Here is a 12,532-nt window from a genome sequence, read left to right as displayed (position 1 = left end):
ATGGAAGTCTCGCTAAGCCTTCGGCTGCGGGCTCCATTCTCAGAATCAGGCGTGAAGTGATTAGTATTTTATTGATGAGCTCCCGAAGTGGCAACTGTGGGAAATTGGATCTTTGATCTCCGGGAGTTTGGGAAATATATCCTGAGTGTGTGGAGCTCTCCAGGTAAAACACCCCCCACCATCCTACCAACATCAGTACAATACACGCACAGACACAGACACACACACACACACACACACACACACACACACACACACACACACACACACACACACACACACACACACACACACACACACACAGAGACAGACGTGCCGTTTGGGAGGGATATTCCTCCCCTTCTCCAAAACACATATTTGTTTTGGATGTTTTCACTGAGAGTCTACATGGTGATTACAGATGTTCATTAACAAAATTGGGTATTTGTTTTAAACTTTAACCAATCACTTTGATATGCTAATTACAGTGTAATTTAATTTGAGCCCTGTAATGATGATGCTGTTATTATGGACATAAATGATGCAGTTAAGCTGAGAGTAATCTCATTTGCATACTGTACATGCCAGTAAATTAAGCCCTTTCCTGCGTTGCTTCAGCTTTAATTTTCCACTCCTTTTCACACAGCATCCCTCAGCCCCTGTGCCTAATAGCAGGCCAGTTTGTTTGATGTGGAGAGCCTCTGCCTCACACTAAATCTAGTCACAATATGTAATACATAAAGGCTTTCATTATAACTCTGAGTGCTCTTTTAAGAACTTTGTTATTAATAAGTATGGGCGAGCTATCTGTGCTTTGTAGTGATACACAAAAACAGTTTTCGTCCCTTCCTATAATCATCCTTAACATTCCTAATCTGCATCCAAGAAATAGAAAACGATCAGAGCTGTAATAATGATGTACCTGGGTTAAAGAGCTGCTAATAATATTGTATATGTCCTCCGCTATGTGTTGATCAGAGATATCTTCAAAGAGGTGATCATATTCCCCCTTTGAAACATAGATGAAGGGTATTCAGATTTTTTTTAACTAAGATTTTTCCTCTACCTCATAAAGAAACTAATTGAAAAATATTGCCCTATTTTAAGTTTAGAGCAGATAATTTGGCTTATTTTCTTTTTGTACAAATGCTTTTTGATGTCTGTATGAAAGAGGTGTATTTTTGATGGAGGCTGGTGATTTAAAAGCTCCTGTGTCTTCATTAGAGAAGCAGCACCTCACGGCGTCTGATTGTGTGATGTTTGCAGTGAGGAGGTAAACATGTTTGTCACACAGGGGTGTATTTATGTTGATCAAACATATGAGATGAGCCACGCTGAATGCTAAGGACTTCTGGCTCACCGCAGGGCGGCTCGGCAAAGGCAAAGCCTCACAATGATCCAAATGTCCCCTTGCTTACAGAGTCCCACTCCCCTTTGCATTTTAAAGGTGGGTAAGGAGGGTGGTTTATGGACTTTAACAGCGACACTACAATTGCCCTTCACTGAGATTGCTCCTCCATTTTGTCCCATAAAGAATATTATTTTTCTGCCAGCCAATTTTCTCTGTTAGTCTCTAATTGGCTACATAAATCTCGGCCGTTGAGGGTGAGAAATGTTGCGGTGTCACACAGTGTAATCTTCACCCTTATTTACCAATTCATTAAGATTCATTGATGCAGGATCGGTGAGAGGAAATGACAACATAAATCAGGCCTCCAACATAATGACCCTAATCAGTTGGGAATTGCAGAAAATGTCATGATGAACTATGTCCTTGTATTAGTGCCACTGTACATTGTCATTGTGCTGCTTTATGAGTGGGATGCATCCTCCTGACATGGGCTGTATTTAACAAAAAAGAGTTGTTAAAACCTGATTCCATTAAAACGCAGAAATTCATGTAAGGTCTTTTGGTATTTAGCCCCCTCGCCCTTTGTCTTCAGTTTAACTGCTTAATGGAACGCCCAAACTCCCATCCTTTTTAACCCTCTCTGTCCTCTCCCTGGGAAGCTGTGGAAGCTTTTAAAATAATAACATGCTCCTTAGGTTTCAACGACCCTGATATCATATCGAGGAAGAATGGCTCCTTTAGAGGCAGCAGGAGGGGTCAGTGGGAACAAAGGCAATCCCATAGAAGTGACAGTGAATCAGATTGCTCATAACAACTGCTGTTTTGTTAAAGACGCCTAAACTCGTGTGCCTCTTTTACACCAAATTAGTGGCTATATGCAGGTTTTTTAAATGCTGGAAAACCCGTTAAGAAAAGGCGATTGACTCCTTCTGTTTTCCCGTTTTCCCCCCCGTGTCACGTTCTACTCTACAAACGAAACAGAGCTACAGATTCACCTAGCGTCCCCACTATAGACGTTTAGAGAAACACAAATGAAGTTTGGTAATGCTGCTGGCACTATTTTATTTTGAAAAATCATGCTGTGTTTAGTCTTGACAGGCAGAAACGGGGATGTTTGGAAACTAAGACGTAGACACACTACAAGTTAGCCTTCGTCAGGCTACTATCACATGATCCCCTTCTGCAAGAAAACATTCGGCATTAGCCTCAGCTACCAGTGTAGGGCACAACATGGGTAATCAAATAGCAATATGCTGACCCTGATGTCTTGGATAAGAGCTTTGCAGATTAAAAAATGCGTTTTGCAATCATACAACTGCTTAAATGCGACAAGCTGTTATTTGGCAATCTGTGACAATTCTGCAACTACCTAAAAGCTTCCTGTGTAAACTGGCCTGCATATGCCAATGGGAACGTGAGTGGTCACATGATATGCGTTTTCAGATGTGTTAGTATAGACAGGGATTAAAACTGTTACAGAGCCAAAACTGATACAGAGCCAAAGCCAGATGTTTGCAGGTGTTAGTGTTTTTTTTGACCAGAGGATAAGAGACTTTAGAAAGTCACAGAGCGCAGACAGTTGTAGATTAGCTACTATTGAAATAGAATATCCATAACATTACCATGCCGTTATTTGTGTGTAAAAAGGTTAATGACTGTGTCCGCAAAATCAATAGTCTAAATTAATCTCAGTTTGAGTGGCCCCAAACTCCCAATGGCGCCCGCTGTGCATTTTTTGTCTGGAGAGAAACATGAAATGGTGTTGAGAATCATTTAAGTAGCAGGGGTTGTGCTAGCGCCTACAGTTTGTCCCAGTTATCTTGCATGGTACTGAGAGAGGAATGATAATAAATGCATTTACCACACTTGACGACTGGCTTAACAGTAATTAGCGGCCTACGGTGGAGCTGTGGTTTACCGCAGGTCTGTCTTGATAATTTAGCCGAACTTTCCCCCAAAAAATGATTAGGCTAAATGTTGTCAGCTCACAGAAAAACAAGTGTGCACTCTGGAGGGTTAAAGCAGCCCCCTCCTTCTGCAAAAGACAGCAGCTCTAATAATATTGTCCTCTCTTTGCGTAGGCATGCGATATTAATTAGACGGGTTCATTAAGACTAACCTTGATTTTCCCAGGAAAATGCATCTGACACATTTCCTTTGCATTCCCAAACCCAGGGGAGCGGCCCTTACATGAATTCGAGTGAAAATGATTAAAAATATATGACACGTTTTAAGTAATGTTAAAACAATAAGCGCCTCTGCAGCTCCCATAGGATCCTGATAGATTGAAGTTGTGTTGTTCTACGGGTACGTCTGTTTGACAGGTCTAATTGGCAAGATGAGCTTGAGGGAAGAGACGCCTGCACCACTCCTGCGTGCCGAGCCTGTGGTCAGAAAACGAGGCCCCCGGTCTCCTGGTGTCTGTCCTCGTGGTGTGGTGTTAATGGGCATGAGCCACATGTGAGCAAGATTATCAAAGTCGAATGAAGGAGAGTCGCTGAGAAAATGTGTGGCGAACCACTCCTAAAAGAGGCTTCACATCCCAGAATTACTATTCCATCCATGTACAACCAGATTTAAACTCATTAGACTTCTCTATTTACTTAGTCTCCATCGGCCCTAGTTGTACTAAAAATACCGTGGCCTGCCTTACTTTGGCACATTCCGTCATTGTCTGTGCACAGCAGGCCTTCATGCTGAGGTGTTCCTCGGGATTGGCTCAGTGCACAGGAGACAAACTGGTTTATATATTTCCTGAAATTATGACTCCACTCAGCTTCTCCATTGGAGTCTGCCTTCTAGTGTTGGTCTTATTGATCATTTATTTGAGCTCGTAGCATGATAAAAGGTTGATATTCATATATAGAGCCCCTTTTCTTCTGCTCTGGTGTTGTAATAGTTTTGAATCTAAATGTCACACTTGAGAATCCTATCATATTTGTCACAATGTGGTATAAACATATGTTTTGAACCCACCTAAATTAGATCTGATCTGGAAGTGGAGATAGAATCCAAAGTTTTTGCCATCCAGCTCAGCAGATGGGATGTTGTTGAGTGCAAGAAAAAGTCATGGTCAAGGGGACATGCTGCTTGAAAGTCCCCACACTCCAATACCTACATTGTCTTGTGGAATCACTGCTTTTATTTCAACAAATGAAATGTCTGATCCAGCAAATGGAGAAACACGTGAATCAAGCCATGACACCCATCCACTTTTCTCTGTTGTTGATGATAGATAACATCTCTGTTCATTCATTTCCAGCTAGTTCTTTTTTTGTTTTGGTTGTTTTCTCGCTCCATTCCCTCACGTTGCGGGCGCCCTCACACATCCTTTGTTATTTCCACAAACCCTGTTACTGAATAATTGAAAAAGGTAAATGTTTAACATGTTTTTACAAGTTCCACACTGCGCTGCTGTTAAGAGACACTGTTTGTTGGAACTGGATGAAACACTTGGGTCGCTTTGCTTGACAATAATGTGTTTCCATTGGAGACAACCTCGCTGGCCGGCCGCCCAGTCCGCACTCTCACCCATGTCCTTCTCATTCACGGTGGCTTGCGAGCAGCTGGAACACACCAGCTTAACGCGCCTTCAAATGTCAGAAGAATGACTTTTTGTTTATCTTGACGTCTGCTTAGCTTTTTAGCCGAAAGCTGTATTTGCATCGACCTTGAATCCCTAACACCTGGCCCCCCTCTCCTCTCAGAACCTGTTTACACTCTGCCTGCCGCTAGTGTCACCTAGGAAATCTCCCGATCCTTCCACCTGGTTAATATTAAATGGCTCCTGCAAGGAGATGTGTTTGTTCATAAACACAAACCCCCGCTCCTCTTGTTTACTGTAGCCATGGCAGCAATCACTTATTAAACAAACAGCTGCTTTGTTTGCCAGGGTGAGTGGTCTGCCTCTAGCCCATACAAGGTCTTGGAAGAACTTTAGAACAGGCTTCTGTGTTTCATGTGGTGCAGGGATGTGGGACTTAAAAAAAAAATTGCGGTGGAGGTATTGCCAGCAGGGGGTTAGGGTGTGTGTGTCCCTACTTTATTGTCACAGTAGTCTGGAGATATGCTCTGCTTATCTGCGACTTGGTTGAAGTGGTTGACAAGATTACATGGTTGTTTGGTCTGACTGTGAAGTCTCTTTTGGCAAAATGTCATCCCTGCCGTTAGTTCATCTCAACGGAGAGTGGACGGGGAATTGAATTGAGAGTGCAGATTGATGTGCTTCTGGTTTTGTAAAAGTCTCACTTTTTGCAGATGATGCAAATCTTGCCCATATATGAGTAAGGTTGGGCAATCGATTCTTTTAAAACTTTTGAATGTGCTCTACACCCTGGTGTCAGAATCCTTTTACTGGAAATACAGCCACATTTTCTATCCTTTAGCTTTAAGCATTTTGTTGTTGTGTCGACTCGAGATTGAGCTAGCTACTGGCTAACTGTGGGTTAAAGTTACGTGCTCCCAGAGCCATGTTGAGAGGGTGTTATCACCAGAGTTAATTATAATGTTAACGAGGGATTTGTGGTGATGTTTATGTTGTTTACAAGGCGACTCGTTCAGTACATAGTTCAGGCACAGGAATGAGTCACCGAAATCTGCATCGTGATCCGGTTCGCTAGCTGCCTGATTTTGGTACCCAACCCTGTACACACGGGCATGGGACTACAGCTATGAAAGTTTGTTGGGATTTTACCCCATTTATCAGCCTGTTGTCCAGTGGATGTTTCCAGGAGTCTCAGAGTAGTTTGTTATCAGCGATAAGGCCTCTGATAATGGATAATTTATCATACAGCTTGTGTCTTTTGACTTTTCCCCAGAACCAGGAGCCAAAATATGGCAAAACATACAACTCTTAACAAACCTTGAGAAGCATTCTGTTGTTGCACCACCGGTACACGCTGATGTGTTGTCTAGTCTAGCAACCAAGCCGAACCTAAACAGCTCTAAAGAGAACCTCTCCCCATTGTCTCCTCCTTTTGTAAGTCTTTATCTCCATCCCAAGAAATGTTTTGCTTTTGTTGTGTGCTTGTGTAAACAAGGGCTGTGTGAGAACTCGGTGAGTTGAAGCAGGTGGCCGCTAAGGCTTTACTGTCATGAGCATTAAAGAAAAACAGAACATGGAGAAGGGTCAAAGCACAGCTGTGCGGGCCGACCCTACCTTGAATCGAATTGCTGACTTGTTTGAGCTGTTGAATTCTAGGCAAGCATGACATGGGGACAGGCATTATGTTTCCACGGAGGGGGGTTAGAGGCAAGGAGAGGCAGGGCTGATGAGCTCTGGCCGCCGGCTGTTCTTAACCTTCAACCTGTCTGGTCAGGTGGTAGACACATGAGACTCTTGTTTGTACTGTACTCCTCATATTTGAGGCAGGGAAAACAAACTGTAAACAAACAGAAACTCTGACCTTTTTTTTTATTATCCAGTGTTTTTCCAAACACTTGTTTTGTTTTGCAAGCAACCCCCCCTCCAAAGAACAGAGAGGCATCTTATAATCAACAGCACAGCCGGTTTCTTTTTGAACAAACCGTCTTTGCCTTGTTTTGATCTCCTGGAATTTCCATTATTTTCATTCTTGTTCTTTAAACTTCTTTCCAGCTAAGGATAAAAAAACAAGAGCCGACCTGCTCCATTATTAATAAGGAATATTATTATGCCAATGTTTCTTTTAGTGTATTGTTTTATGCTGAAATGTTTGTGTTTGGAGCATGAACATATATTTATGAATATATGTTCCTAACCCCAGTAACTGCACCCTTTTTAGTGGGACGCTTGACCTGTAATTACAGCTTAATTTGTGCATGTTGTATAAATGGAACGGATGGAAAAACCTGGAGCTCCTTGAGTCATGGCGAAGAAGGCTATCCCCTGAGCAAAGTGAAAATAAATACATGGATAAACAAACGCAGGCCGAGTCACATGGCTTGAGTGGCTGGGGCCCCAGCTGATGATGGTGTCCCTGCCTCAGTGCCTCACAGATTAACATTGTTATCAGCCCAACTCTCTAATAACGCTCTTTCCTATCTGCTTGATATTTATGATGGATAATGCCCATTTTCCATTTTCCTCAATTTTTTCGCTCATGATATTGCAGCTTTGAATTATTCTGTGGTGAAATTAACGAGAAGGTAGATTTATGGGTTTCATTTGTTTGTCAATTCGAAAATTAATTGGGTGTTAATTTTAGCCATCCCCTCATCAGTGCCGGTTCCAAGCATGCACGCAATACTTTGCATTCATTGAAGCTTTTTCTCTCCTTTATTGTGGGTCACTAGTTTTGCATACATTAAAATAGCCCTGCGGCTCATTCCCTTGATTACTTTTGGAGATGCCATGCATTTGGAAATTTACGCCTTTCTGTTATAATTATGAAAATTTTGCACGGAATGACTGTGCATGTAAAATAGCCATTACTTTCTTCAGTTTTATGAAGCTTTAGAAAAAAGAAAGAAAGCAAGCCCTCTTTTTTGCATCTGGAAAAATGTCTTTTATTTTAAAAATAAATGGGGGTGAATAACATCAGCACATGGTTTATTTCAAATGGCATTTAATTTCGCTTGAGAATGTGTGTTTCTAATTGGTGTTTCAGAAGGGGAGTTGGTACAAGGGGGAGCCTGTAGATGGAGTAGTGGCTGGCTGCATCCCATCCCACAGTCTTCTTCTTGCTCACCCCTTGTTTAGAAAATCCCATTATGGAGGGAGGCTGTGCCAGACTGGAGGGGTGAGCCAGGTCAACATCTGTCTGGAAGGAGAGGGGGGCCGGCTGTAGTCCCAGCCCAAACTACTGGGCCTGGAGGCCCGGGCCCAAGCTGCTCAGACAGGCCCCTGAGTGTGGAGGCGTCATGACACACAACTGAACCAGCACAGGCCACAGTTTCAGATGACTCGTGCGCTCATGCTTCTTGCTTTTACAGGAGACAAGATGTAAACCATTGTGCACTTTGGGTTTAGGTTTTGTGTTCTGGTTCTGGTTTGAGCTCACTAAAGCCCACAAGGGCTACTGAAAATCCCAAGCTCTGAGACTTTAACTGAGAACCAGTGCCTGTTATACTGCTGTTTATTTTTTAATAAGCTATTAACTATAATTATTATCTCACGTCTGCTCTGTAAATATTCTTATGTGACAAGTTGTCAACCTCAATTTCCTCTCTGTCAGCCTGAGTGCGAGTCCCCACGGTGTCTGGGTGTGCGTCTTCATCTTGTTTAGATCGGCATCTCTGGAGACGCTGTGCTGCCGTAGTTGAGCACTTATTAACTTGCATTGGCCTTCCTATTACACGCCTTAAACGCAATGCCATAAATCTGCATTAAGTTCCATTTTCACCTTCTTTCATGATGAGGCCCAGTGTTTTAAAGGCGTTTATTCTGCTTCATATAAATAATTAATCAGCCAAGTTAATTCGCTTCTGCCTGACTTGGTCAGCTTCATTAGCCAACCTGGAATTGGGGGGCTAGACGCAGTGCACCAGTGAGGCCGGCCACCGACGCACAAAAGCTCTAAATCATTCCACTGATTTGAGGAATACATGGTACAGATACGCACTGGTGTCACCCTGGCACTCGTCCCCAGGAAGGCAGGAGATGGGTTGGAGGGGTGGCTTGTCTGTCTGGCTTTTGTGTTTCCATTAGCAGAACAGGGGATGTAAAATGTGTAGTCACATTCAATAGTAATTACTTATGTCATATTTTTTATACATTGAAAAAGGTATATTAAACTTTACGATGACGATATTTGTTTGTTATCTTTTTCAGTTTGATGAAGTTATGAAGGATACATTTTTTCAACTGCTCAAAGCGGTTTATTTTTACTCAGACCTTTGTTTTGGTGTTAATTGAGCACCCCTAAAGGATTCGACTGTTTTCGCTTGGCCTCATATTGGCTGTTTCTCATGGAGATCCTTTGGCAGGCCTCACACAGTCGCCCTGTTTCCCATTAAAAAGCTATTCTGCCGTGGTTCTTCTGGGAGCCATGCAAGTAAATATATCCATTTCCATAGAAAGTGTTTTGTTTTTGGAGGTCCAGTGTTTTCTTGGGCTCCTCTGCTCTCACTCAACTCAGGTTGGGTTCCTCTCAGATGTGTGCTGGACCCCAAACCCCTCCACCGCACCCCTGTGTATATATATATACACCCCACAATGGAAAACACAAACAGAACCCGAGTCCCTCTCATTTCTCTCTCCAGCCCAGAGAGGACTTTGTCATCTGCAAAATGATCCGCACCGGAAAAGACAAAACAAAGGAGCAGTTCATTACGCTGCAGAGAAGCAGTTTGTGAGAGCATGTGCGTGTGTGTTTGCCTCATTGCATATGCTACAAGCAAACAAACAAGTCTTAGAGAAGCACAAACCAACAGGGAAACCTGCAATAAAAGTGAAATTGTGTGGGAAGGATATGACAGATGTTTATAGTTTGGCTTGGTGTTGAAATGCGACCTCACTGCTGTGTTTTAACAGCTGTTTCTCTCCGTCTCTGTCCCCCCTTCTTTTCTTTTTTATGTGTCTTCTCTCAGGTTTTTAAGTCATGATGCAAGAATCTGGGACGGAGGCGACGAGTAACGGACCAGCCAGTCAAAATGGTGGAGCGAGCATGGAGGGTGGGTCCAGGGAAGGGCGACCCGAGAATGCCACACCGTCAGTGGAGGTGACTGCGGTTGACCTCCTGCATCTCCAGCAGCACCAGGTAGACCAGTACCCCTTTGACACCTGTCTTCACTTTATTAAGCCATGTCAACAGCAGGCCTCATTCCCCTTTTAAAGTGCCTCTTAATATTTAATTCCATCTCAAAGTACATCTAGTACATAAACACATTATTATTATTATTTATGTATATTGAGGCTCTCTTTGAATATTTAAAGAAGGGGAAGTGCTCTGCCTGTGTGATTGTGTTTGGTTATGAACGTGTTTATCGTAGCATGCAGAATCTGCATTTTGGTAAAATATTTATAATGGTGTTCTGACATATTTTAAGTATGTAGGTGCTGCAGGATTGTGTAGACAGTTAAGAAACTGTGACATCCAACAGGATGACAGCATTTTTCACCGGCTCATTGTAAACACACTTCACACTCACAACTAATGCCACACTTTGCCACTTTAACCAATGAGATGCCGGGATTCGCGGCGGTGCTGCTGTCGGTGAAGCCCAAAACATTTTTCGCCATCTCAGACTTGAGGCAAACAGACAAGCTTTTTCTGTTGGTGTCAGCATTGTGTGTGGCACACGACAGTGTGTTTAAGGAAACAACATTGAAAAGATCATTGTGTCATCCGCTATCTCGGTCTATCCGACAGGGCGGCTGGGGTTGTTGTCAGGAGCTGTTTGGTGATGATGCACAGGCTCTGTGCCGCTGTCTGTTGTCAGAGCACATCCATCAGGGAGGGCAACAATGCTACAGCATGAAGCAGCATGCTGCAGTACAGAGTGGGGGTATGGTGCTATAACGTACAGCGCAGAGCAGGAATTCAATATTATCATTCATCATCTTTCAGCAGAATCATCCTGCCATCATGGTATGATATTGTGACTCTGTGATGTACAAGTCTGTTGTCAGAACCAGCAAAGTCATTTCTTATTTTGACGATACAAGCATGTTGGCATGTTGCCCCCTGCTCCTCAGTGACAGGGTGAGTCCTTTAGACTTTTCCAAATCTGCTCCTCATCCCTACTCCCTCAGCTCCAAGACCTCACCTCCATCCCATCTTTTTTCCAACCCAAAACGAGCATGTCGTCAGTGAGAAAATCACAGCCATACTGAATTCATTACTGCAGTAGTCACACAAAACCATGGATACAATTTCAATAACTGCAGGCCACAGTTGAGTAAACAGTTGCACTGAAACTTAATTCCTGTTGACTTTTCCTTCATTCTTTGCCAGGGGCACATTCTGATTCGCTCTGCAAAGAGAACAGGGTTACAAATTTGATGAATGTATTTGAGGCACGGGGGGAGAGATGTCATGGAGTGTCATGGATGTGCACTTGACACCTAGAAGGGATGGAAATAAAGACTCCCTGCTAGAATAGAGCTATCCGTCCAAGTATGGTCCCTGTTCTCTAGTCATCCAGAAAGAACTATTACTCTACAGTAGCTGTCGTGGCATTTACAGGAAGGAAAAACTTTCTCTTTCCCATTTCAAAGTATTGCAGTCACATATTTGGCCCTCGGCTTTCTAACTGTGGTAAAAAGGCGTGCTGTTATTGCTTTATGCCTTTTGAACAAATCCACTGGTTAATTTGTGTGGCCCACAGTTGGAGTTGAAACAGAGGGAGGCGTACTAATTGTTGTGTGTGATAAATGGCGCGTGGATGCGGAGGACAAAAGACGTCTCACTCTCAGCTCCTGACACTGGGCTTTGATAGGCTACTTACCATGGTAGAGCTACTGGGACGGCAGGCAGGCAGTCTTTTTATTCTCCCATCAGGATTTTCACTCATGCACCATGAACCATGTTAATTGTCCCTGGGGTATTACGATCTTCGCTCAATTACTTGATAACTTTTTACTTTTGCAGCATTTCCCAGTCTTTCTTTTAAGTTTTATTTGGAGCTCACACTAATACGCCTCTAACTGACATGCTGACGTTTTTTTTTTCTTCTTTGTTCTTCACAAAACATCCAAGATGCTATTACCGCTTTAGGTGAGGCAAAAATCAATCTTGACTCTTCTCAGACTCAAATGTCTGCGAGTCCCTTGAGTGAGCGGGAACAACAAACCTGGCAGTGGCATATCATTTATTCTTATTAGGGGACATAACTATGAAAGACAGTCTTCATTAATAAAGATGGGGGATGAAATAATTGTAATCTGTTTGATCATCTTAATTCTGACAGGGGAATTCATCTTGTAGACTAGTCAGATTTGGGGGAAGTGGACCATAAGCTTGATTTAAGCATCTCTATTAGTAATTCAAACACTGTTTGTTTAAGAACCAAGGATGAAGAAAAGCGCCTTTCTGTTTTTGAGTTCACTTTGTGAGGAACTCCGTTGTTATCTGTTGTGATGTAACCGTTGTTCATTTGGGTGTGCTTATAATGTTATTGTACTTATTTTTAGCAGCTCCTTGTGCATAATATATGAGCATCCTTGTTTTTACAACATAAATATAATAATTGTTTTAATACTCTGTGTTTCTTTTGTGTCGCAGACATGTGTCACTATCCACATAAGGAAGATACTGCAGGATAAAAAAAAAAACACAACAG

General features: G+C 42.7%; 1 protein-coding gene across 15 annotated transcripts in view; it reads left to right on the top strand.

The window, feature by feature from the left end:
* foxp1b (forkhead box P1b) overlaps positions 1-12,532 on the top strand; it is a 152,104-nt gene that overhangs the window by 62,547 nt on the left and 77,025 nt on the right. For all 15 annotated transcript variants that reach the window (XM_053432026.1, XM_053432069.1, XM_053432121.1 and 12 more), the window contains one exon: positions 9,839-10,008. In XM_053432026.1, the coding sequence (XP_053288001.1) occupies positions 9,850-10,008 (159 nt within the window). In that variant the 5' untranslated portion in view covers positions 9,839-9,849. The remainder of the gene's footprint in view (positions 1-9,838; positions 10,009-12,532) is intronic.

Source organism: Pleuronectes platessa, chromosome 2 (genome assembly GCF_947347685.1).
Source record: "Pleuronectes platessa chromosome 2, fPlePla1.1, whole genome shotgun sequence".
Taxonomy (NCBI): Eukaryota; Metazoa; Chordata; class Actinopteri; order Pleuronectiformes; family Pleuronectidae; genus Pleuronectes; species Pleuronectes platessa.
This window is presented reverse-complemented; position numbering and strand designations above follow the sequence as displayed.